Raw genomic sequence first — 23,666 nt, 5'->3', positions numbered from 1 at the left:
CGAGTCGCTCCTTACCGATTGATCAGGAAATGGTAGGGAGCTGTTACTTCATTATTTGTGGTCATTTAAAAAAAATTAAAAATATACCGTCGAAACAACCAAAATCGGAGAGGATCAGAAGCCTGATTTTTTTGCTAATCTTATGGTGAAAGTGATTATAATCTTATCACTATCAGTTATGTACACAATAATTTGTTGCTGGAGATAGACTGGATATAATTCGGGGGAAAAGGTAGAACATTTGAAAGAAATGCCGAAAAATGTAAATATTACGCAAAAAATGTAAAATTATAGAAAAATTCCCAAAAAATCTTGAGGTTTGGGGTGGATTATAACTTAGCCAAAATTCCTTCTTTCCCTGCATATTGGCCTATCCAGACTTTCAAAAGTTAACAATAAAAGAAGTAATTTGTAATATATTTTCAGAGGTACAGGTTTGGGTGTAAAATAATAGTGAGAAACATGTATAACAATGTTAATTTAGCCTCGCGAATGGTAAGTTTTATGATTCCACGCTTCAATTAAATAAAATAAACAATTTTCTTAGCTGAAATTAAGGAGTAATATTAACACTTAAAACGAACAGAAATTATTCTATATATGAGGGGGGTTGCCCCTTCCTTGAATCTCGCTGTTTACGCTAAAGTCTTAAAGCTCTCTAAAAATACGCTTCTTTCATAATCGAGGGCCCTTGTGTTTGAGTAGTTTTTCCCAAAGAATCAGGGAAAAAAGTCAAATTTTAGCCTAAAGAGCGGGGGCTGAGGAAGGGACATCCCCCCTCATATTCGGAATTACTTTCTGTTCGTTTAAGTTTTAATGTTGCTCCTTACTTTCAGTTGAAAAAAATTGTTTCTTTTATATTTAATATCTGACTGTTTTTTAAATCATGCCAGAAAATCCCCCCTCCCCCGTGTAAAATGTACCCTTGAAAATTTCCCGTCAAACTTTGCTTCCCATGGAAAATTCTCCCCGTGGAATAAAATCCCCCTTCCAGTTGAAAATTACCCCGAAATATTTCCGTATATTTCCCAATAGCAAATACTATATGTAAACAATATGGGCAAATTGCGTAACTTACAGCCCTTTCTTCAGGAATTACGGAGTGTCTTGTCATCACCAAAAGAATTGCTATTGAACCTTTCAACTAAGCTGAATTAAACTGCTATCTTAAAAGTTTGATCAGATGTCTTTGGGGAAAAGATGGGCGTGGGAGGGCGGCTAGATGCCCTCCAATCGTTTTGGTCACTTAAAAAAGGCTCTCGTATTTAATTTTCGTTCGAGTGAGCTTTCTCCCGATTTGTTTTAGGACCATTGGTTCGATACGAACACACCTGGAAAAAAACACACCAATAAAAAAGCATCCGTGAACTTTGTTTTGCCAAAAAAAAACACAAAATTCCACATTTTTTATAGATAGGGGCTTGAAACCTCTACAGTATAGTCTAAAGATAGGGGCTTGAAACCTCTACAGTAGGGATCTCCCATATACTCAACTTGATGACGTAATTTTGCTAAGGTTGCTAGACTCGTTGGGGGTGTTTCCCTCCTTTTTCGAAAATCAAAAGTATTTTCTCAGGTTCGTAGCTTTTGATGGGTAACTTCTAACTCAATGAACTTTATATATTTGGAATCAAAATAAAAAGGTAATTCTTTTGATGTATCTATTGTTATCAAAATTCTGTCTTTTAGAGTTTTGGTCACAATTGGGCCTATTTGCTCCTTATTTGTTCGTTACTACAAATTGTTTGATTCTGTTATTCAAATTAATGGCAGCAGTTTTGCTGCATTGGAAATGTGAATTTTCATAATTAAAAACTCAAATAGTTAATTCATTTGGCTCCATCTGCCAAAATTACACCGATCTCATGTCTCATTAAAAAGTGAGGAGATTACAAATTGAGGAGTGGATGCATAAGTTTTTTCTCAGAGATTACGACTTGCAAAATTACGACTGATTTGGTTATTTAATGCCTAATTTCAAAATGCCTACAAAACATCAATGTCTAGTGTAATATATAGATATGTAGAGACCTTTATCAGATATTGCATGCCACTATTCATTTCAAATGTGACGCTTAAAATTTTGGTGGTTTTTCGTTTCCATTTATAGTTCATTACCTACGTAAAAGCTTAACTATGGGTCTCATTTTAAATTTGACACAGAAGCTATTAGGGTTGCTTCTTTTTCCACGGTGCTTAGAAAAAAGAAGTAGGGAGAAATGCAGCTGTTCAATAGCACCTGGACATGAACAAATATTGTATAATTCTGCGGTTTTAACATGTGAGCAAATTGCACAAGTTATGTTATGGTATACTCGCAAAGTTTAGGTCGGAACAAGTTTAAAACCCTAGTAAATATATCACCACTCATAATAGATTTTTATAGAATTAGTTAAGGAGGGTGGCTAGTTTGCCGCCTCTCTCAGTGATCAAAATTAGCACGTCGGCCTTTGCTACAAAAAGAAAAACATTTCGAATGCCACTGGTACGATCTGTTTGAAAGCTCTCCAAATATCCAGGGAATGATAATATGGTCAGTATCCATCAGAGAGGCTCCTAAAACTTCTGAATTAGAAAAGAGGTTTCCTAGTATATCACTAGAGTCATTTGAAAAAAGGAAGAAAACCTCTCCAAAGCTCAAATTTAAGATATGCACAAATCTCTACTGGGCACCTGCTGAAGAATTTACTATTGAGGGACATAAGATGAATAAAACCATCTAAAGCAAGTATAGCACACAAAAATGGGAAAAATTCAGAAAATCTAGATATTTTATCTGAAGGGGAGGCAGAAGACCAGGCAAAAATGACCTCCCTCTTTTTTCTTGGCCCCTATAATCTTTTATAAGCTTCATCTGCGATGCTGAACTCAAGGGACTTGGGAAAAGGGGGTTCTATATATATATTATATATAGGTTCTTATATATATTATATATATAAATAAATATATATACATATATGTACATATACATACATATATATATATATATATATATATATATATATATATATATATATATATATATATATATATATATATATATATATATATATATATATATATATATATATATGTATATATATGTATATATATATATATATATATATATATATATATATATATATATATATATATATATATATATATATATATATATATATATATATATATATATATGTATATAAATGTAAAAATATAAATAAAACGTCAACATTCAATGTAACCAGATTGCTACCTGATCGAGGTTTTCTTGGGTCTAAGATTTTAATTGAGGTTTTTTTGCGGGCTGGAATTTTAAAGCCGGTCAGCATACGAAAATAGAACATTTTGGACTAAGAATCACTAGAGCGATATTTTTCTGCAAAAGTTATTGTCCTTGATAAGCTCTCATTGGTCCCACTCGAAATACAACTAACTAGGAGTAAAGAGCATTTGTGTTGAGACCCCCTCCCTCCTACTGCTAACAAAACATATGATTTTCTTGGCCCATAAGAATGATCTCCGAAAGTCCCGAACAAATTGGACACTCAGGATCGAACATGCCCTACCCCTTTTCCATTATAAAATCTGTGGGTTAACAATGAGCCACTTGCATAATTGATTACTCTTGTCCCAGGAGTTGTGAGCCTCAGTTCATCCCAGGAGACATATTTGTTGAAATTTCTACTATTTTGGATATAAGGGCTATTTCAAAAGTTTGATTGGATGTCTTGGCCGGGGGGGGGGGGGGGAGTATGAAAAAGTGTAAAGGAGAGGTGATGGCTGCTCTCCAATTACATTTGATTCTTTAAAAAGAAAATATAACTTTTAATTCCGCATTTCAAAGACCCATTTCTATTCTGGAAATATTGCAGATGTTCCCCGAATACGTGCACCCTAAAGTTTCAACTTCATGCACTTAGCTGTTCCTGAGTTGCAGATACTTCGTTTTGGGGACCTTGATGCCTATAGCGTCGTTTGATTTATTTCAAAAACAGCCTCAGCAGTGCCGGAAAATTGTAACTTAATACAATTAGCGTGCCTGAACATTCCTTGAAAATGTTATTTTAATACAATTGACTGTTCGTGAGATATTGCAGGGCCACAATTTTGACAACCTGTGCGCACATATTGTCTTTTGATTTATTTCATTTTCCCCCCTGACATACAACGAAAGTTTCAACTTAATACCATTAGCTGTCCCTCTGATATGGTTATGCACCAGTTAGAAAAGATGGATGAGTCTATGGTAGAGTCTGTGATTCAGCCCAAAACTCCTTGAAAGCTTCAAATTATTACTTTTAGCCGTTCCCAAATATAAGGCAGGTAAGCCCTTTTGATAACCTGGACACACGTAGTGTCTCTTGATTTAATTTCACATTCCTCTCAACATTCCCTGAAAGTTTAAAACTACTGTAAATACTCATAGCCATTCCTCAGATATTGCAGATGTGACATTATGACAGCATGAATGCCTGTAGTGTCGTTTGATTTAATTTATTTTCACCCTCAACATTATCTGAAAGCTTGAACTTGAGCTAATGAGCCGTTTCTCAGACATTGCAGATGATACGTTTTGACAATTAGGATACAGTTAGTGTCTTTTGATTCAGATAGTTTAACTTTTGATTTTGATAGCCTGGGTGAATGTGTTGTCTTTTGATTTACCTCACGACTTTACTTCGATATCCGAAGTCCACTTGCTCGTAGATCGATAAATATTAAGATTTTATTTGCAACAAATATTCTTTTTTTCATTTCAGCCCGATTTCCACCAATTGAAATGTTACAGACATGCCATTTTGATAACTTGGATATATACTTCCGTTGATTTACCACTACCTCTCCTCCTAATTCAAAGTTTAAGGTTCCTTGTCCCCCAGCACCTTATAAATGTTCTAACTCAATGCCACAGACTGTTGCTGCATTTGAACAGGTTGAAAAAACCTTATACTTTTCTTCGCCTGCTCTTCCCCCAAGAAAAAATCTGAGGTTTAAGTGCCCCTCCCCCCCAAAAAAAATCACTGAAAGTTGCAATTTTATTTCCCAAGCCGTTCCCAAGATAATACAGGTATGCTATTTTGATAACAACTCACGGTAGCACCAAGCCGCCTGAGGCCAACACAGCTACGCACGCTCCTCCTTCACCCCAATCTATTCAAAGCCTCCTTTTTACACCCGCCCACGAAGTTCCCATTTCCTTTAAATCTTTCTTTTATGACGTCCTACATAACTGTGAATAAATCCTAAGTTCTATAGGAGCTTAGATTTGAAAACATTTAGGTTGAGTGGAGACAAAACATTTCCAACTTCAGTCCCCCCACAGATACACACAAAATTTCATGTCCCCCTTCATTTTCCTACACTTCCAAGAGATTTCAATTCAATCCCATAACCGACGTGAGATGTTGTAGACAGTGTATGATGATAACCCCGATATGCATAGTCTCTTTAATTAATTTCTACTCTGCTCTTAGTTATAATTCAATGTTCACTTGCCTCTCTCCCTTAGAACTCCCTGAAAGTTTCAACATGATACTCTAAGCATCTCCTGAGTTACTGAAAAAACGTCATTTTGATAAGCTGAAAACGAATAGTTTCTTTTCATTTTATTTGGTAGTTAACTCTGCACGGAATAACAATCCCATAGGAACTTGTAGTACAAAATGTTTTGCAGATCACACACAAAATTTCTTTAGCCCCCTCCCCCAGGATAAAGTTATAAAGCCCATTACCCCACCCTTCTCCATCTTTTACCCAACAATACTAAAAATTTTTAACTTCATCCTCCAAGCCGTTTCAAAATACGGCAGAAATGCTGAATCAGTGACCTTGAAGAACATAGGGACATCTGATTTAATTCCGCCCCCTCTCTCAAGTCCAAATCTCCCCGAAAGGGTATTAGCCTTGCTCCTGTATGCGGTAATTTCTATTCGCTTTACTTTTGACTTGATTATTCATTGTAATTCCTACTTGTTTCAGGTTTTACTTATTCAGCTATACCTGTTGTCTTTATTTATAGCACGATTATTTATTTTATTTTTTGTTCATTTTGTGTTTCAATTTATTCATTCATAGTAATTTTTGGTCATTTTAAGTTTGAAATGCTATAGAACTTCAGATGTGGCTCTTCACTCCTCCCGGAAAACCTCCGTTTTCCGAAAATTCCTTTTTTAATTAATATTGAATTAAAACGTTACATGTAACAAAATTTAAAAAGTGTCTTTTTATTAAGACGCCTGAAACAATTAGTAAAATTTTTAGCCCTTAATAGAATGGATTTAATTTTCGCAAAAACGACCTACACATGAACATATCCATTAAACAATGAAAAAAAATACATATATTAGAGCCAGTTAAACAATATTACTGAATAATTGTACCATCTTTTTCAGTATTTAGGGGATTGGTTCGAGTATGCTCGATATTTCGCCTTTTTTCAGCAAGGTCAAAAATGCACAAAAGCACAGTACACAGACGTATCGGATGGATTCATTGGCGTGAAGAACACTGCAACTTATAGAATGTAAGTAATGTTCTCTTTTTTCAAACAGTTCGTGGTAACGAACTGTAAGTAAGGAGCGACCCGGCTCAATGGTAACCGAAACTCTAAAAAACGGAATTTTGATACCAATAGATACATCAAAAGAATCAGATTTTAATTCTGATTAGATAAAAAAAACAAGTTTTTTAAACTGAAAGTAAGGAACGACGTTAAAACTTAAAACGAACAGAAATTATTCCGTATATGAAGGTGGCTGTCCCCTCCTCAACGCCTCGCTCTTTACGCTAAAGTTTTTTTATTGTTTAAAAAAATAGAGTGTAGAGAAAGTAAAACTTTAGCGTTAAGAGCGAGGCGTTGAGGAGGGGACAGTCCCTTTCATATACGGAATAATTTCTGTCCGTTTTAAGTTTTAATGTCGATCCTTACTTTCAGTTAAAAAACTGTTTTTTTTATTTAATTTTTGAACGTTTTTGAATTAATGCAGGTTTTGATTTTGGCTCACCGTACATGAATAATTAAAACAAAATTTGCATATTATATTTGGTTAAATGGCTTTCTCGAAACTTGTTTAATTTTATTTACGAACGTTTTTATTAGTAATAAATATACGTAACTTAGAATTAACTTACGTAACGAACTTCTATATTCATAAATTTTTAACACGTATATTAGGGGGGTTCGCCCCCTAGTCAATACCCTGCTCTTTAAACTATAGTTCGAATTTTTTTTCCAGTTCTTTAAAAATGACCTCTTAATCATAATCAGTTGATCAGTTGAAAAACTTGTTTTTTTTTATTTAATTCCTGATCTTTTTCTTTAATAATGCTGGGAAATCTGGCGCCCCCTTCATAGCACTGTCCCGTCCCCCATGAAAACTTCCTTCATGGAAAGATCCTTCCATATAGCCCCCGACCCGCTCCGTCCCCCACCTACCAGAAAAAATCTCCTCTGAAAAACTCTGTATACTTCCCAATAACCAATACTATATGTTAACATTGAGTAAAGTTCATAACTTTCAGCCCTCCCCCTGGAGACTTTGGGGGATCAAGTCATCCTAAAAGACATTTTTATCATATTTTCAACCATGCTGAACAAAATAGATATCTCAAAATTCTGATCGGGTGACTTTGAGAAAAAATGAGCGTGGGAGGAAGCCTAGTTGCCCTCCATTTTTTTTGGTCAATTAAAGAAGCCAGTAGAACTTTTAATTCCTACTCGAGTGAACCCTCCTAATGCATTCAAGGACTACTGGGATCATACGAACGCCCCTGGAAAAGAAAACACAAAAAAAAAAAAAAACAAACAAACAAACAAACAAATAAACACGCATCCGTGATCTTTCTTCTGGCAAAAAATGGAAAATTCCACATTTTTGTAGATAGGAGCTTGAAACCTCTTCAGTAGGCTTTTTTGACACGCTGAAGATGCTAGTGAGATTTTCATTAAGGTTGTAATGTATTTATAGGACCTATCTCTGTTTTTACAAAAATAAGCCAAATTTTCTCAGGCGCGTAACGTTTGATGAGTAGTATTAAACTTGATGGAACTTATATATTTGAAATCAAAATTAAAATCTGATTCTTTTGATGTATCTATTGGTATCAAAATCACGTTTTTTAGAGTTTCGGTTACCATTGAGCCGGGTCGCTCCTTACTTACAGTTCGTTACCACGAACTGTTTGATTACAAATATATAAGTTTCATCAAGTTTAATCTTACCCATCAAAAGTAACGTGCCTGAGAAAATTTGGCGGATTTTCGAGAAAAGAGAGAAAGACCCCCTAAAAGTTATAGAAACTTAATGAAAATCTAACCATCATATTCATCGTATCGTAAAACCCTTGTACAGAGGTTTCAAGCTTCTACATGGAAAAATGTGGAATTTTCTATTTTTTGCCAGAAGAAAGATCACGGGTGCGTGTTTATTTGTTTGTTTTTTTTTCCCAGGGGTGATAGTATTGACTCAGTGGTCCTAGAACATTGTAGGAGGGCTCATTGGAACGGAAATTAAAAGTTCTAGTGCCCTTTTTAAGTGACCGAAAAAAATGGAGGGTAACTAGGCCCCCCTCCGACGCTCATTTTTTTCCCAAAGTCACCCGATCAAAATTTTGAGATAGCCATTTTGTTCAGCATAGTCGAAAATCTAATAAATATGTCTTTTACGATGACTTAATCCCCCACAGCTCCCAGGGGAAGGGCTGCAAGTTATGAACTTTGCCCATTGCTTACATATTGTATTGGTTATTGGGAAGTGTACAAACATTTTCAGGAAGAATTTTTTTCTGGTAGGTGGGGGGGGCTGAAAGAGGGGGTTACTCGGGAGAATCGTTCTGTGGAGGATGTTTCTTTGGGGTAAGGGACATTACTATGAAGGGGTCGCCGCATTTCCAAGCATTATTTGAAATACGATCAGAAATTAAATTTATAAAAACAAGTTTTTTCATCTGAAAGTAAGAAGCAGCATTAGAACGGAAAATGAACAGAAATTATTACGTATATGAGGGGGTTCTCCCCCAAGTCAATACCTCGTTCTTTAAGCCAAATAAGAGCTATAAGAGCTCTTATGGCTCTTAAGCCATAAGAGCTATTAATTCTAATTAACGGCCTTTTTGATTAAGCGGTCATTTTTAAAGAATTGGAACAAAATTCGAACTTTAGCTTAAAGAGCAAGGTATTGATTAGAGGGTGAACCCCCTAATCTACGTATTAAAAATATATAAATATAGAAGTTCGTTCCGTAAGTTAATTTGTAAGTTACGTATATTTATTACAACTAAAAACGTTCGTAAATAAAATTAAACAAGTTTCGAGAAAGCCATTTAACGAAGTAAAATTGAAATTAATATGCAAATTTTGTTTTAATTATTCATGTACGGTGAATCAAGATCAAAGCCTTTATTTATTCAAAAACGTTCAAAAATTAAATACAAAAACAAGTTTTTTAAACTGAAAGTAAGGAGCGATATTAAAACTTAAAACGAACAGAAATTATTCCGTATATGGAAGGGGCTTTCCCCTCCTCAACGCCTCGCTCTTTACGCTAAAGTTTTACTATGTATCAAAACTTTATTTTTTTAAACAATAAAAAACGTTAGCGTAAAGAGCGAGGCGTTGAGGAGGGGAAAGCCCCTTCCATATACGGAATAATTTCTGTTCGTTTTAAGTTTTAATATCGCTCCTTACTTTCAGTTTAAAAAACTTGTTTTTTTTATTTTTTCTTTAAAGTTCACTTGTTGCAAACAAGTATTTGTTTTTTTCCTTTTTTAGCGGAGAAAAGATAAATAGCGGAAAAGCCAAGACACAGTGTTGGAAAGTAGCACATAAAGAGACGGCCTACTTAGCAACCAGATTGAGAATATATTTACATAAATTGCGATGATTGGCTTGCATAAGAAACCAGCCTGCAAAGCGAAAGTAGTATGTCTAGATAAGTTAAATAAAACATTCTTATTATGAATTAATTACGAGTATCCCCATCTCTAGATATCGAACAGTTCGTGGTAAAGAACTGTAAGTACGGAGCGACGTGGGCTAATAGTAATCGAAATTCAAAAAAGTATTTTTGATAACAACATGCACATCAAAAGATTCAGCCTTATACGGTGACTTCAATTTTTTTGTAAAATAAATTTAAAACAACTTTCCGAAAAATAAGTTTTCAAAGAAAAGTAAAGGCCATTTTAAACTTAAGCTCAGCAGATAAAAATACCTTTTAAAGTTAAAATTCAAAACGACCAGAAATTACTATTAAAGAATAAATGAAACCTAAAACGAACAGAAATTAAATAAGCAACCCTAGCAAAAACATACAACAAGTAATAATATAAATGAATAAACAGATCTTAAAGCGAGTAATGTTTAGATTGAATATGAATATCAATCTTAAAATGAAAAAAAAATATTTTCCTATTGAAGTATAAATGAAACTTAAAACGAACAGAAATAAAATAAACAATCAATGCAAACAAACATACAATAGATATTAATGTAAATTAATAAATAAATCTTGAAACGAGTGAAACTTAAATTGAATATGCAAAGACAGCTTGAAACGAACAAAAATCACCACAAACAAGAGTTTGGGTATGACCTCCTTCTCTCACTATAAAAGTCTAAAATCTACCGCGTCAATGGCGGTTCAATTAAGGCCAATTTTACTTGAAATATTTACCTCCTCGCTCAATATGGAAAATAAACATTAGTACCACAGTACAATTTTGAACTAACGGGTTTTCAGCAATTAATATCATTATACATCAAATATTCAGTTTAATTTATTAGCTCTTTTTAAAGTTGTTAAAGACGAATATAGTTTTCCTACAGACAAGTTCTCGGATACTGCCTCCTTTCCTGACTGTAAATAAGAACTAAAAGCCTACTGCGTCATTGGCGCTTAACTGAAAACGGGTAATATTACAAATATTTTCTTTTCCAGTTCTTACAGTATTTAAATTAAAAATGCAATTACAGTGAAATAAAATCTGTAACAGATGGATATATAAACGATTAATATATCCATACACAAAATATTCAATTTGATGCTGTTTACAATTTCCTACACTTTTCAAGACGCATAATGTTTTCAGTAAGGTATCGATGCTGCAGTAGGCTTTATACTTTTACAGTCAAAGAAGGAGGTCATACCTAAACTCTTGCTTGTGGTGATTTTTGTTCGTTTCAAGATTGATTTGCATATTCAATTTAAGTTTCACTCGTTTTAAGATTTATCTATTAATTTACATTAATATCTATTGTATGTTTGTTTGCATTGATTGTTTATTTAATTTCTGTTCGTTTTAAGTTTCATTTATACTTCAATAGGATTTTTTTTTTTCATTTTAAGCTTGATATTCATATTCAATCTAAGCATTACTCGCTTTAAAATCTATTTATTCATTTATATTATTACTTGTTGTATGTTTTTGCTATGATTGCCTATTTAATTTCTGTTCGTTTTGGGTTTCATTTATTCTTTAATAGTAATTTCTGGTCGTTTTGAGTTTGAATTTTAAAATGTATTAGTATCTGCTGAGCTTAAGTTTAAAATGGCCTTTACTTTTCTTTGAAAAAATTATTTTTCGGAAATTTTTTTTAGTTAATTTTTGTTCGTTTTTGATTGCATAAAATTTCAAGTTTTTAAAAATTCCTTATTTCAAAATCAAACTTAAAAAAAAATCAAATATTCGACAAAGTACCAAAACTGGTATCAAAGTAACAATATCAAAGTAAAAAAATGGGTTTGTGTCAACCTCAGAGTTTTTATTATCTGATGTTTGAAGTATTTTTAACAAAATTGCTATCTCAAAATTTTTATCGGATGGGTTTGGGGAAAAAAGGCGTGGGGGGACTAGATTAAGCTTCGGTCTCTTTTGACTCTTTAAAAGTGAACTAGAACTTTCTATTTTCAACCAAATGAGCCCTCTCTGAAGTTCATACGAGTATTCCTTATATAAGAACCATATATATCCCCAGAGTATAACTTTCAACGCCTATCCCTGGCCTTGGGGGGGGGCGGGGGGGTGTCGACCCAGGAGTTTTAATATCTGATGGTTGAACTATTTTTAAAAAAATGGTCACCTGAAATTGTTATCGGATGGGTTTATCCATCCGATACAACCAAAGGCTTTGAGGACGGGAGGGGCTAATTGCCCTCTGATCTTTTTCACTCTGAGAAAATGAACTACAACTTTTAATTTCCATTCAAATGAACCCTCTCTGAAGTTTATATAGTTTATAAGTCCCCAGAGCAATATTTACAACGCCTTCCTCGACCCGGGGGGGGGGGGTGTTGACATAGGAGTTTTTCTTATCTGATCTCTGAACTATTTTTAACGAAATGACCATACGTAAAGGTGTTTTTGTTATATGATCTTTCAACTATTTTTAACAAAATGGCTACCTAAAAATTTTTATCAGATGTATTTGGGGAAAAAGGGCTTGGGGGGCCAGTTTCCCTCTGATTACTTTAGACTCTTAGAAAGGGCACTAGTACTCCCGATTTCCAATCGAATGATTCCCCTTTGAAGTTTATACGACGACCCCTTCTATATGAAGTGCCTCTGGGAAAAAAATGAATGGACTCTAGGGGGAGGCTAGCTGCCCTCCAATCAGTTCTGACTCTTAAAAAGTGAATTAAAACTTTCAATTTCCAATCAAATGAGCCCTCTAGGAATTTTGTACGAGCATCCCTTCCATAACAGCCATATATGCCCCAGGGCATAACTTACAACGCCTACCCCCGAGCTCTGAGGGGCTGTGTCAACACCGGAGTTTTTTGTTACTTTGAACTATTAGAACTTTGAACTATTTTTAACAAAATGTCTATCTCAAAATTTTTATCGGCGGCATTTCGGGTGTGGAGGAGGGGGGGGGGGCTAGTTGCCCTCCGATCTGTTTTGACTCTTAAAAAGTGAACAAGAACTTTCAATTTCAAATAAAATGAGCCCTCTCCGAAGTTTATACGAGCATTCCTTCCATAAGAACTATATATGCCCCTAGAGCACTACTAATAACGCCTGCCTCCGGGCCCTGGCGGGTTCGGTCAACATGGACGGGCTTGGGGAAAAAGGGTGTGTGTGGGGGGGGACTAATTGCCCTCGGATATCTTTTGACTCTTAAAAATTGAACTAGAATTTTCAATTTCCAATCAATTGAGCCCCCTCTGAAGTTTATACGAGCATCCCTTTAATAAGAACCATATACGCCCCCAGGACAACACTTACAAAGCCTATCCCACGGGCTCTGGGGGGTGTTTTTTTTATCTAATTTTTGAAAAATTTCCAAAACACTGGCTATCTCAAAATTCGTAGGGGACGGGTTTGGGAAAAAAAGAGCGTGGGGGGGGGGCTAGTTTAACTCTATTGACTCTAAACTGACTTAAACTAGAACTTTCAATTTCCAATCAAATGAGCCCTCTATTAATTTTATACGAGCATCCCTTTCATAAGAACCATACATGCCCTTAGGGCATAACTCAGAACGCCTTCCCTGTACCCTGGGGGGTTCTATTGACACCGGATTTTTTCTTACCCGACCTTTGAACTGTTTTTAACAAGATGTCTATATCAAAATTTTCATCAGATGGGTGGGGGGATAGCTGCCGTCGGATCTCTTTTGACTATTAAAAAGTGAGCTCGAATTTTCAATATCCAATCAAATGAACCCTCTCTGAAGTTTATACGAGCATCCCTTTCATACGAACAATATATGCCCCAGGGCATATTTTGCAACGCCTGCCCCCGGGCCCTGGGGGTTTGTGACCACACCTGAGTTTTTGTTATCTGACTTTTGAGAAATTTTTAACTTAGTGCCTATCTCAAAATTTTTATTGGATTCATTTGGGGAAAAGGGGCGAGGGGGGCTAGTTGCCCCCAATATCTTTTGACTCGAAAAAACTTAACTAGAACTTTCAATTTCCAATTAAATGAACCATCTCTGAATTTTTTACGAGCATCCCTTCAATAAGAACCATATATTCCCCAAAGGCATAACTTATAGCACCTGCCCTCGGGCGCAGTGGTGCTGTTTTGACCCCAGAGTTTTCGTTATATAGTCTTTGAACTATTTTTAAAAAAAAGCTATCTCAAAGTTCTTATCGGATGGGTTTGAGTAAAAAAGGGCGTGGCGGGGGGGGGGGCTAGGTTGACTCTTAAAAAGTGAACTAGAACTTTCAATTTCCAGTCAAATGATCCCCCTTTGAAGTTAATACGAGCATCCCTTCCATAAGACCCATATATGCCCCCAGGGCATAACTTACAACGCCTGCCCCCGGGCCCTGGTGGGGTGTTTCAACACCGGAATTTTCGTTATCTGATCTTTGAACTATTTTTAACAAAATAGCTATGTTAAAATTTTATAGGATGCATTTGGGAAAATAGGGTTTAGGGGGGGGGGAGCTAGTTACCCTCAAACATCTTATGACGCTTAAAAGTTCAACTAGAACTTTCAATTTCCAATCAAATGTGCCCTTTCTGAAGTTTCTACAACAACATTGTCTATACAAAACCTTATATGCCCCCAGGGCATAACTTACAACCGTTGCCCTGAGGGCTGTGGGGGAGTTGTCATCCTCAAAGACCTAATTTCCAGAGCTTAAAACTACGTTTAATAAAATGGCTGTCTCAAAATTTTGATTGGATATTTTTGGGGAAAAGGTGGGCGTGAGAGGGGGGTTAGTTGCCCCCCAATCACTTTCGACTATTAAAAAGGGCACTAAACCTTTAAATTTCCAATCGAATGAGCCTTTTTTGAAGTTTCTACGACACCGCCTTCTATAAAAACCTTATAATAATAATAATAATAGTAATACTATTTTATTACCTGTCAAAATCAAACAAAAGAGACGGAGTACATAAAAAAACAAGAAAAAGATAAACAAGTCAAATATACACGACAAAAACAAAATACATAAAAGTACAAGTTTTAGACACAATGTAATACTCACTAGCAAGAAAAACCTAACTTTCGAATAAAAGTTCAGTTTGGCTAGCCGATACTTACATCATACGTTGGTATATATATTAACAAAAGCTACTCCGGTTTTGCAATACTAAGACGGGGTTAAGACACCACAAATCCTCACGAAAAACAAACCTTTCCACAACTATCCAATTCTTCTCACATGGCCGAATCAGATCAGTTTCTGTTTTGAACTAAATCCCTTATAATTCCTTAACTCTCTATGAGCGGAGAGGAGGGAGGGACTCTATGTACCAATGTATGAGGTAAGTATCGGCTAGCCAAACTGAACTTTCATTCGAAAGTTCGGTTTTGGCGTCGCCATTACCTCATACGTTGGTACATCTATTAACAAAAGCTTAGAATCCAACCGATTTGGCGGTGGGTTCATAAATCAACTAATATAAAATTTTATTTTCAAACCAGAATATTCAAATGTGTAAACTATAAAACTGTCTGAACTGCAACGAAATGTAGAGCATCGGTTCGATCTTCTATTTCATGAAGGTAGTGTTGTATGGGAGTAGACTCCGAAGACCAGCCAGCAGTACTCATTATATCAGCAATTGGTATTGATTTTGATATCGCCCATGACGCCGCCATGGATCTTGTGCCGTGTGCTTTCCCTTTTCTACACTCTTCTTTTGCTGCCTCATATGCCATAGTTATGGCCTGCTTTATTCAAGAAGAAATGGTTCCAGCTGCCACCTTTCGTGGTGCTGTTTTAGAAAAAGGAATGAAGAACCTTTTTCTCCCTTTTCTGACCGCCACGTTAGCCGTTCGCTTTGCGTAGGCCGATAGTATTCTCACTGGAAACAAAGCTGGATCTACATCTAGCGCGGGAAGAAGGATAGGAGAAGTTATCTCATGAGGCTTCACGGTTTTTGGGTCTAAACGAAGGGAGAAACCTGAGAGTTACTGGATTATTCGAAAATTGTGCTGTACTGAAGGACAAGGCATGAATTGCACTCCTTCGACGACCAAGATGCGATGGCAGTAATGAATACCGTCTTAAGAGTAAGATCTGTCATATCGATATTCCACAAGTTAAGAAATCGTGAAGTTCTAAACTACCTTACAACAAGGCCACGACCCTAGGTAGGAATATCATGTTGTGTCCGAGGTGACTCGTGCCAAAAATTCTGTATCATTTTCTTCAAACAAGTATCTTTGCTAATATCTTTCCCTGTAGCTAGAGCTAGTGTTCCACATATTGCTGCTTTACAACCTTCTATCGTAGATGGTGTAAGGTTTCGACCGGTCTTTAGATATATAATGAATTCTGCAACTGTCTGAGTACTGGTTTCGAGAGGATTAATCTTCCTTTCACTGCACCAACCCACGAACACTTGCCATTTTCCATTGTACGATTCAATGGTAGATCGTCGCTGGGGCTGGGCAATTGCACGGGCTGATTCCTTACAAAAACCTCTCTTTTCGAGTCCACGCTCGATATCTTCCAGCCATGTAAATTTAGACGAGGCTTCAGCTAAATAGGGATGAATTGCACGTAGGTCCAACTAAACGGGGGTTCAGTTGCTCGAGGATTCAGTTGCTCGAGGCTCGAGTTTCTGGGACGGGTTTGTCGATGATGTTATTTCTGTGTGGGATCATGGAGAGATAGAACTTAACACTTTTTTTTACTCATTTTAACACTTTGGATGCTAACCTTCGGTTCACCTTAGAACTAGAAGATGATCATAAACTTCCTTTTCTAGACATCTTAATCTTCAATAAATCTCTTAGCCTTGAATTTTCGATTTATAGAAAATCTACACATAATGATAGGTATTTGCATTTCTTTTACAACCACCCTCCTTGCGTAAAAAGAGGATTATTTATATCTGTAGTCGATCGTGTAATAAGAATACGCTCAAAAGCTCCTACAGTCCCAGAACTGAATATCTGAAGGACATTTTGCAATGGATAGCCCATAAAGTTACTGGAATCAATCAGAGAAAAAAAAGACAAAAAAAGGCACAAAAGGATGCATCAGCTCCCCAACCCCCAACAGATATCATCCCTTTGGTGGGTGATAAGGAAGTTTTCACTGTGTTACCCTATTTTCCCAAACTGAGTGGCAAACTGAAAAAAATTCTAAAAAAACATAATCCAAATATCACCTTTAAAGTTTCTAATAAAATTCGGAACTATTTTAACAGCGGCAAAGATAAAACCAGCCCCATTTTGGGGAAAAAGTTGTCGGAACACAGGTCCTCAATTCACAAAGCTATGGAGTTACGCCAAAGTCCTGAGACTTTTACCGCCTTGGCTCAACATTTCTATGACAATCCACACCATTTCATTTTATTTGACGACACCTCCAGTCAAAGGTCTCATGTAAGTTTTCAGGGATGCAGTTGAGATAAAAAAAAAAGAAAGCACATTCGACGAAAGGTAACTCTAAATAGAGATACCGGAGAAACCTATTTTAGTTCCATTTATAATGAACTAATTAATTCTGATCGTTTTCACATAAATCAACAAAATCCTATTTTGCAACCTAACCAAATCTGTAATGGTGTACCTGGGAAGCGATTGGCTTTTAAAATGCTTTGCATTAATTGAAAAATTCAATTGCCATTCAGTATTGTACTTTGGCGTCGCCATTACCTCATACGTTGGTACATCTATTAACCAAAGCTTCTCCGGTTTTGCAATAAAAAAACGGGGTTAAGACACCACGAATCCTCACGAAAAACAAACGTTTCCACAACGATCCAATTCTTCTCACATGGCCGAATCAGATCAGTTTCTGTTTTGTGGTACACGGGGTTAAACGCATAGACACTATCCAAGGTAGTTTCTTAGGTTTAAATTCACATTATAAAACATTTTTGATTTAGTTGAAAAGAAAATGAGTTTATAATTTTGTTTTTGTATGAGCCTGGTGTTTAGTAGGCCAGATAATTATTTATATTTTAATGGTTTAGCTGCGGTAAATCCAGTATTTGAGTGTGGATAATACCTTTCATAAGTTTATATTTTACAAATTACATGAGATCATAACAGCTTGGCCGTATAGACCGTCATTACATGAGGGCATAACGCCGAGGGCGTATAGGCCGTCATAACATCAGGTCATAAAGCCTAGGGCGTATAGGCCGTCATTACATAAGGTTATAACGCCTAGGGCGTACAGACTACCATTACACAATGTTATAACACCTACGGCGTATAGGCCTTCTGGCAAGGGATAAGTTGGTCTGGAGATTGCAGCTAAGATTAGGCCCAGCGTCTAATTGTAAAGATTTTATAGTTGGATAAAATTATGTATTTGTAATATTGTAATTGTTTAAATATGTTAAAAAAAAAGAGTCGCTGGACCTTGTATACGAAGTACTGGGTGACACCATTTTCCCCAGACCTACCATTACCGTCCAACAGCCTCGCTCGGTGGCAGAGCTAGTTTTGGCAATTGAGCGATTCAAGAGAAAACAGCTTATCACGTTACCTTTCTTCCCAATGCTGAAAAACTTCATCAAGCAGCGCTCAGAAGAACTGCAGTCAACAACAAAGAATAAGTCATTCTCAGAACGTGGTATTTTCTTTGATCCTCTCGACATACCGGGCCGAGCGAAAGCTTACAAATGTCACAACACACATTTGGCTTCACAGGTGCCATGTGTCAACCCAGAGTTCAGTTTGTTGTCACCAACTGGACAGGTAGAGGACAGAAACTTCATATTGGTCAACAAAAAGTCATTCTTGGCCATAGAGTCTTCCACCCAAGCAGCTATGAGCATGATGTCATAGTCACCTCATGTTAGGTACTGTCATAAAAGTGTTAAAGGCAGAGAATGTCTCTCCTGACACTATTCCAAAACTGATGAAGCTTTTGGAATCTATCAATAGATGTCAGCAACATTTTTCAAATATTCTTTCCAGAATATGGACAAATTTGATGATCATGAGAAGGTATAACGTCTTGAAATCAATCCCTGACTTGGCTCAAGAGATTAGGAATGAATTGAGGTCATCATCTCTGGAAAATGAGTTCCTTTTTTCCGCCGACTTTAAGGATCTAACTCATAGAATTAGATTTTACAGGGGTGAAAGTAGGCAGGTTTTCAAACCCTCCTTCAACAGCTCAGTCTAAGCGGCCAGTAAAGAGAGAATATGAACTGCAACGGGACCGACGAAACTTTCGTGGCCCAATCCAAAAGAAGCCAAGATATGAAGAAAAACAGCGATTTTTTTCCCAGCAAGGAAGGGAAGGCTTTACCAACAAAAAAGGTCGTACCTTCAATTCAGCCTTAAAAACGGGAGAAAGAAAACAGTCAAATACTCAATGACTTGATCCTGGCACCAACTCAAGATCGTATTCCCGTAGGAAATCATTTGTATCACTTTGTAGAAAACTGGCAAAACATACGAGACAAAAAATTTGTTCAGAACGTTGTCAAGAAGGGATATTATCTCGACTTCAAAAAATACCCTTCTCTAGTACGCAACTCAATCAAAGAATCGAATATGTCAAGCAGTAAGTTGCTAATTTTGGAATTAGAGATTACTGTAAGTTTCGACAGAGGTCTAATAGAGGAAGTTCAAACTCATTCGTCTCCAGGTTTTTACAGTCGGATTTTTCTGGTTTCGAAAAAGGAAAACAAGGGTTGGCTCCCAGTAATAGACTTATCTTGCCTAAACAAATTCTTGGACGTGACAACATTCAAAATGGAGAACCAGGCCACAATACTAACTGCGATGCAGGAATCAAATTGGGCAGTGTCAATAGATCTGAAAGACGCCTACTGGCATATCGGCATTCACAAGAGTCATTGGAAATATCCACGGTTCACCTTCAGGAACCAGATCTATGAGTTGAAGGTGCTACCTTTCGGACTAGCATCAAGTCCAGCTGTTTTCTGCCGCGTGATTGGTGTCATCGTGAGCTATTTCCACCTTCAAGCCATCCAACTGCATGCTTACATGGACGACTAGCTTCTGCACGACTGCCAAAAGTCGGTAGTACAGAGCAATGTAAGGACCATGATGATTCTCCTGCACAGACTTGGGTTCATGCTGAACGAGAAATCAGGATTGCAACCTATGCGACGGATCATATTTCTCGGGTTTATGGCAGACCTGGAGGTAAAGAGGGTTTAGCTAACCCTGGAAAAGATTCAGAACTTGATACATGCAATCGAGGCAGCTCTGGAAAAATCGCATACCTCAATAAGGCAACTGATGAAGCTGATTCGACTCATCAATGCGGGCTCAAGAGAAATTCTTTTCAACAAACTACATCTCAGGAAATGCCAGCTACTAATGCTCAGATTGTGGGACAGGTCTTGGAACAACATAGATTTAAACATCCTAATTACGACAGAGAGGAAAGAGGCATTTTCACCGTGGCTGAACAAAGATTGGCTGAGTCAAGGCCTTCCTCTCAAGCCCCTATTGTTTCCAAAACAATATTCACCGACAGCTCAACCTACGGGTGGGGTGGCTATCTAGAGGTCCCACATCAAGACACTTCGGGGACTTGGTCTCCAGAAAAGAAAGCTCTTCATATAAATTGCCTCGAGATAAGAGCCGTAGCCAGCACAATCAAAGCTTTTGCGGAGAAGCTAAGAAACAAGATAGTCATGGTAGCGACAGACAACTCGACTGTAGTCAATTACATAAACAAAGAGGGCGGAACCCTTTCTTTCTCCCTAGAGGAGGGATCCATAAAGCTCTTCGAGATTACGATGGCCCTGAACATTCACTTGAGGGCATGACACATCACCGGGTCACTCAATCTAGTAGCCGACATACTGTCACGAGAAGGAAAAGGTCTGCCCATGGACTGGAGTCTCAACCAGAGTGTCTTCAGAGTCCTTTCAAAAGAGTACGGATTGCCAGAAGCCAATCTATTCGCGACTTGATTGAACCGGAAGATCAACGTATATTTCTCACCAGTTCCAAATTCTCTTGCGATTGGCACAGATGCCCTTGTCCACGATTGGTCGAACAAACACAGCTATGCCTTCCCTCCATTTGCCCTGATCCTAAAGGTTCTGGAGAAGGTTCGAAAGTCTGGGAACTGCCGAATAACGGTAATTGCTCCGCGATGGCCTTGCCAAGCTTGGTACACGAATCTTTTAAACCTGCTAGTAGACTTGCCTATACCCTTCGGAGATCAGTCAGATCTCCTCCAGCAGGGTTGATTTTGCCACCCAGCACTAAGGAATCTAAATTTACACGGCTGGAAGATATCGAGCGTGGACTCGAAAAGAGAGGTTTTTCTAAGGAATCAGCCCATGCACTTGCCCAGTCCCAATGACGATCTACCATTGAATTGTACAATGGAAAATGGCAAGTGTTCGTGGGTTGGTGTAGTGAATGGAAGATTAATCCTCTCAAAACCAGTACTTGAGACAGTTGCGGAATTCATGATATATCTAAAGACTGGTCGAAACCTCACACCATCAACGATAGAAGGTTGTAAAGCAGCAATATGTGGAACGCTAGCTCTAGCTACAGGAACAGATATCAGCAAAGATACTTGTTTGACGAAAATGGTACAAAATTTATGGCACGAGTCACCGCGGACACAACATGATATTCCTGCCTGGGATCTTGGCCTTGTGCCAAGGTATTTTAGAACTTCACGATTTCTTGACTTGTGGAATATTGATATGATAGATCTTACTCTTAAGACGGTATTCATTACTGCCATCGCATCTGGTCGTTGAAGGAGTGAAATTCATGCCTTGTCCTTCAGTACAGCCCAGTTTTCGAATAATTCAGTAACTCTCAGGTTTCTCCCTTTGTTTAGACCCAAAACCGTGAAGCCTCATGAGATACCTTCTCCTATCCTTCTTCCCGCGCTAGATGTAAGGGATTTAGTTCAAAACAGAAACTGATCTGATTCGGCCATGTGAGAAGAATTGGATTGTTGTGGAAACGTTTGTTTTTCGTGAGGATTTGTGGTGTCTTAACCCCGTCTGTGTATTGCAAAACCGGAGAAGCTTTTGTTAATAGATGTACCAACGTTGAGGTAAGTATGGGCTAGCCAAACTGAACTTTCATTTGAAAGTTCGGTTTTCATTCATGTACCCTTTCACCGTTACTTTGAGAGGGTCTTCATGTTTTAGTTTTTGTGTTTGTTTTAAGGATTGGTAATTATATTATCTTTGGATTTTTTATCATTAATTTTTTATTTTATTATCATGCACTGAGTACGGTCCAGTGGAGGCCTTGACCGAAATATTTGCATTGTGGCCTAGGTTTTCACTGGCTTGTATTATACTCGTTTCTCTCTTCTTTATCCTTTTGCCAGGTGTATTCCCTCCCTCCGAGAAATTCCTCTCGTGGGAAATTCCTTCCCCCCTGTGAACAATTCCCTAGCACTGAAGATTCCTCTTTACCCCCTCCCCCCCACAAGGAGAAATTCCCTTAGGAAAATTCATCCACAGGAAACTCCCCCGGAAGATTCCCGCCACATGCAAAGTTGAGCAACTAATGGGAAAGTATTATTATAATTATTTTTACATTCTTGTGTAAAGTATTTAACATCAATTTGGGGATTTATGTGTCAACGATAGCGGTCCAGGGGGGAGCTCTTGGGACTAAAGCTAGTCGTGGGAAAGTGGTCGTTCCCAGGCCTGGAACTTCCGTTCCAGGAAAGTTACATTCCCCGCTCATTTCTAAAGGGAGTCCATCTTTCGCCTCCGTCGTAGCCAGTTGTTCTTGTGCTACCTTATTTTCTCTATGTGTATTCTCACGTTATTTAATAAAGACCATGTACCAACGTTTATCGTCTATCTTTGGAATTTACGTAAACCATTACATCTGCCAATATAAAAGGGCATATAGAAAGAACTTAAATAGAGGTTTACACTTGTTTCTTTAAATTCTCCTTTTTGTGTTTCGGGAGTTGAGTTATCATAGCACGGTAAGATAGAGGTTAAAGAAAACAATTTGAAAACATTAAATTAGTGGCAAATGCAGAAGGGTTGAAAGTGCACGATGAAAGTGTACAGAGATAGCAGGCTGGGACTACGATCTACGAGTAGTTATTTCCCGCAAACTTGGTCTGGTACCAGCCATTATAGTACAGAATACCATCTCATACCTTGCAATCAAGAACGTGTCCGCAAATTCAAATTGACAAAACTCCTTATACCAAATAATCAAGCAATAGCTTAAGAAAAGAAATTTTTCAACAGTAAATAGAACCCTATTCGCAAAAAAGTATTGGGTATAATGCCAGCATAAGAGAACTATCTACTCATATTAATGGTAATACCTTTCAGAAATGACAAGAGGGCCTGGGGGCCATATGTTTGTGAAATCCGAAGATAAAGGTCGACTTACGTTCTATTGGGGAGTGGGGACTCCAGAAGCTAACTGAGTGACAGCAGTACTCATATAGCCCTGCTTGCGCTTCATGATTCCCAAGAACTTCCAGAAGTGTAGAAGTACTTCTGGAAGTATTTCCACCTCTGGAAGTACTTTATTTGATGATATTTGTTTGTTTTACCGTTGAAAATATATTTTATCGTATTCCTGACAAACTGGAAGACAAAGATATAATAATATCTGACAAACAAGAAGCAGAATATATTTTGCTTCCAGTTTGGTATTTGATGGGTTAGAAAAAGATTCCATGAGAGGGGGGAGGGTATAATAAAATTAGTAAACTTCAGAAGAGCCTTTTGAAGTCTTCCATTTTCAAAAGCCGCCAGGAAACCAAAATTCTCCATTAAATATCTCCCTCCCTCGCTCTCTCTTATTT

General features: G+C 37.2%; 1 protein-coding gene across 1 annotated transcript in view; it reads left to right on the top strand.

Moving 5' to 3' along the window:
* LOC148941387 (apolipoprotein D-like) overlaps window positions 1-23,666 on the top strand; it is a 56,479-nt gene that overhangs the window by 3,466 nt on the left and 29,347 nt on the right. Inside the window, exon 2 of the mRNA XM_089104263.1 lies at window positions 6,375-6,505. Within this exon, the coding sequence (XP_088960389.1) occupies window positions 6,375-6,505 (131 nt within the window). The remainder of the gene's footprint in view (window positions 1-6,374; window positions 6,506-23,666) is intronic.

The sequence above is a fragment of the Artemia sp. Qi Xiang Cuo genome, chromosome 18 (assembly GCF_049724085.1).
Source record: "Artemia sp. Qi Xiang Cuo chromosome 18, ASM4972408v1, whole genome shotgun sequence".
In the NCBI taxonomy this organism is placed as follows: Eukaryota; Metazoa; Arthropoda; class Branchiopoda; order Anostraca; family Artemiidae; genus Artemia; species Artemia sp. Qi Xiang Cuo.
The sequence above is the reverse complement of the archived record's forward strand: the minus strand, read 5'-3'. Positions and strand labels throughout refer to the sequence as shown.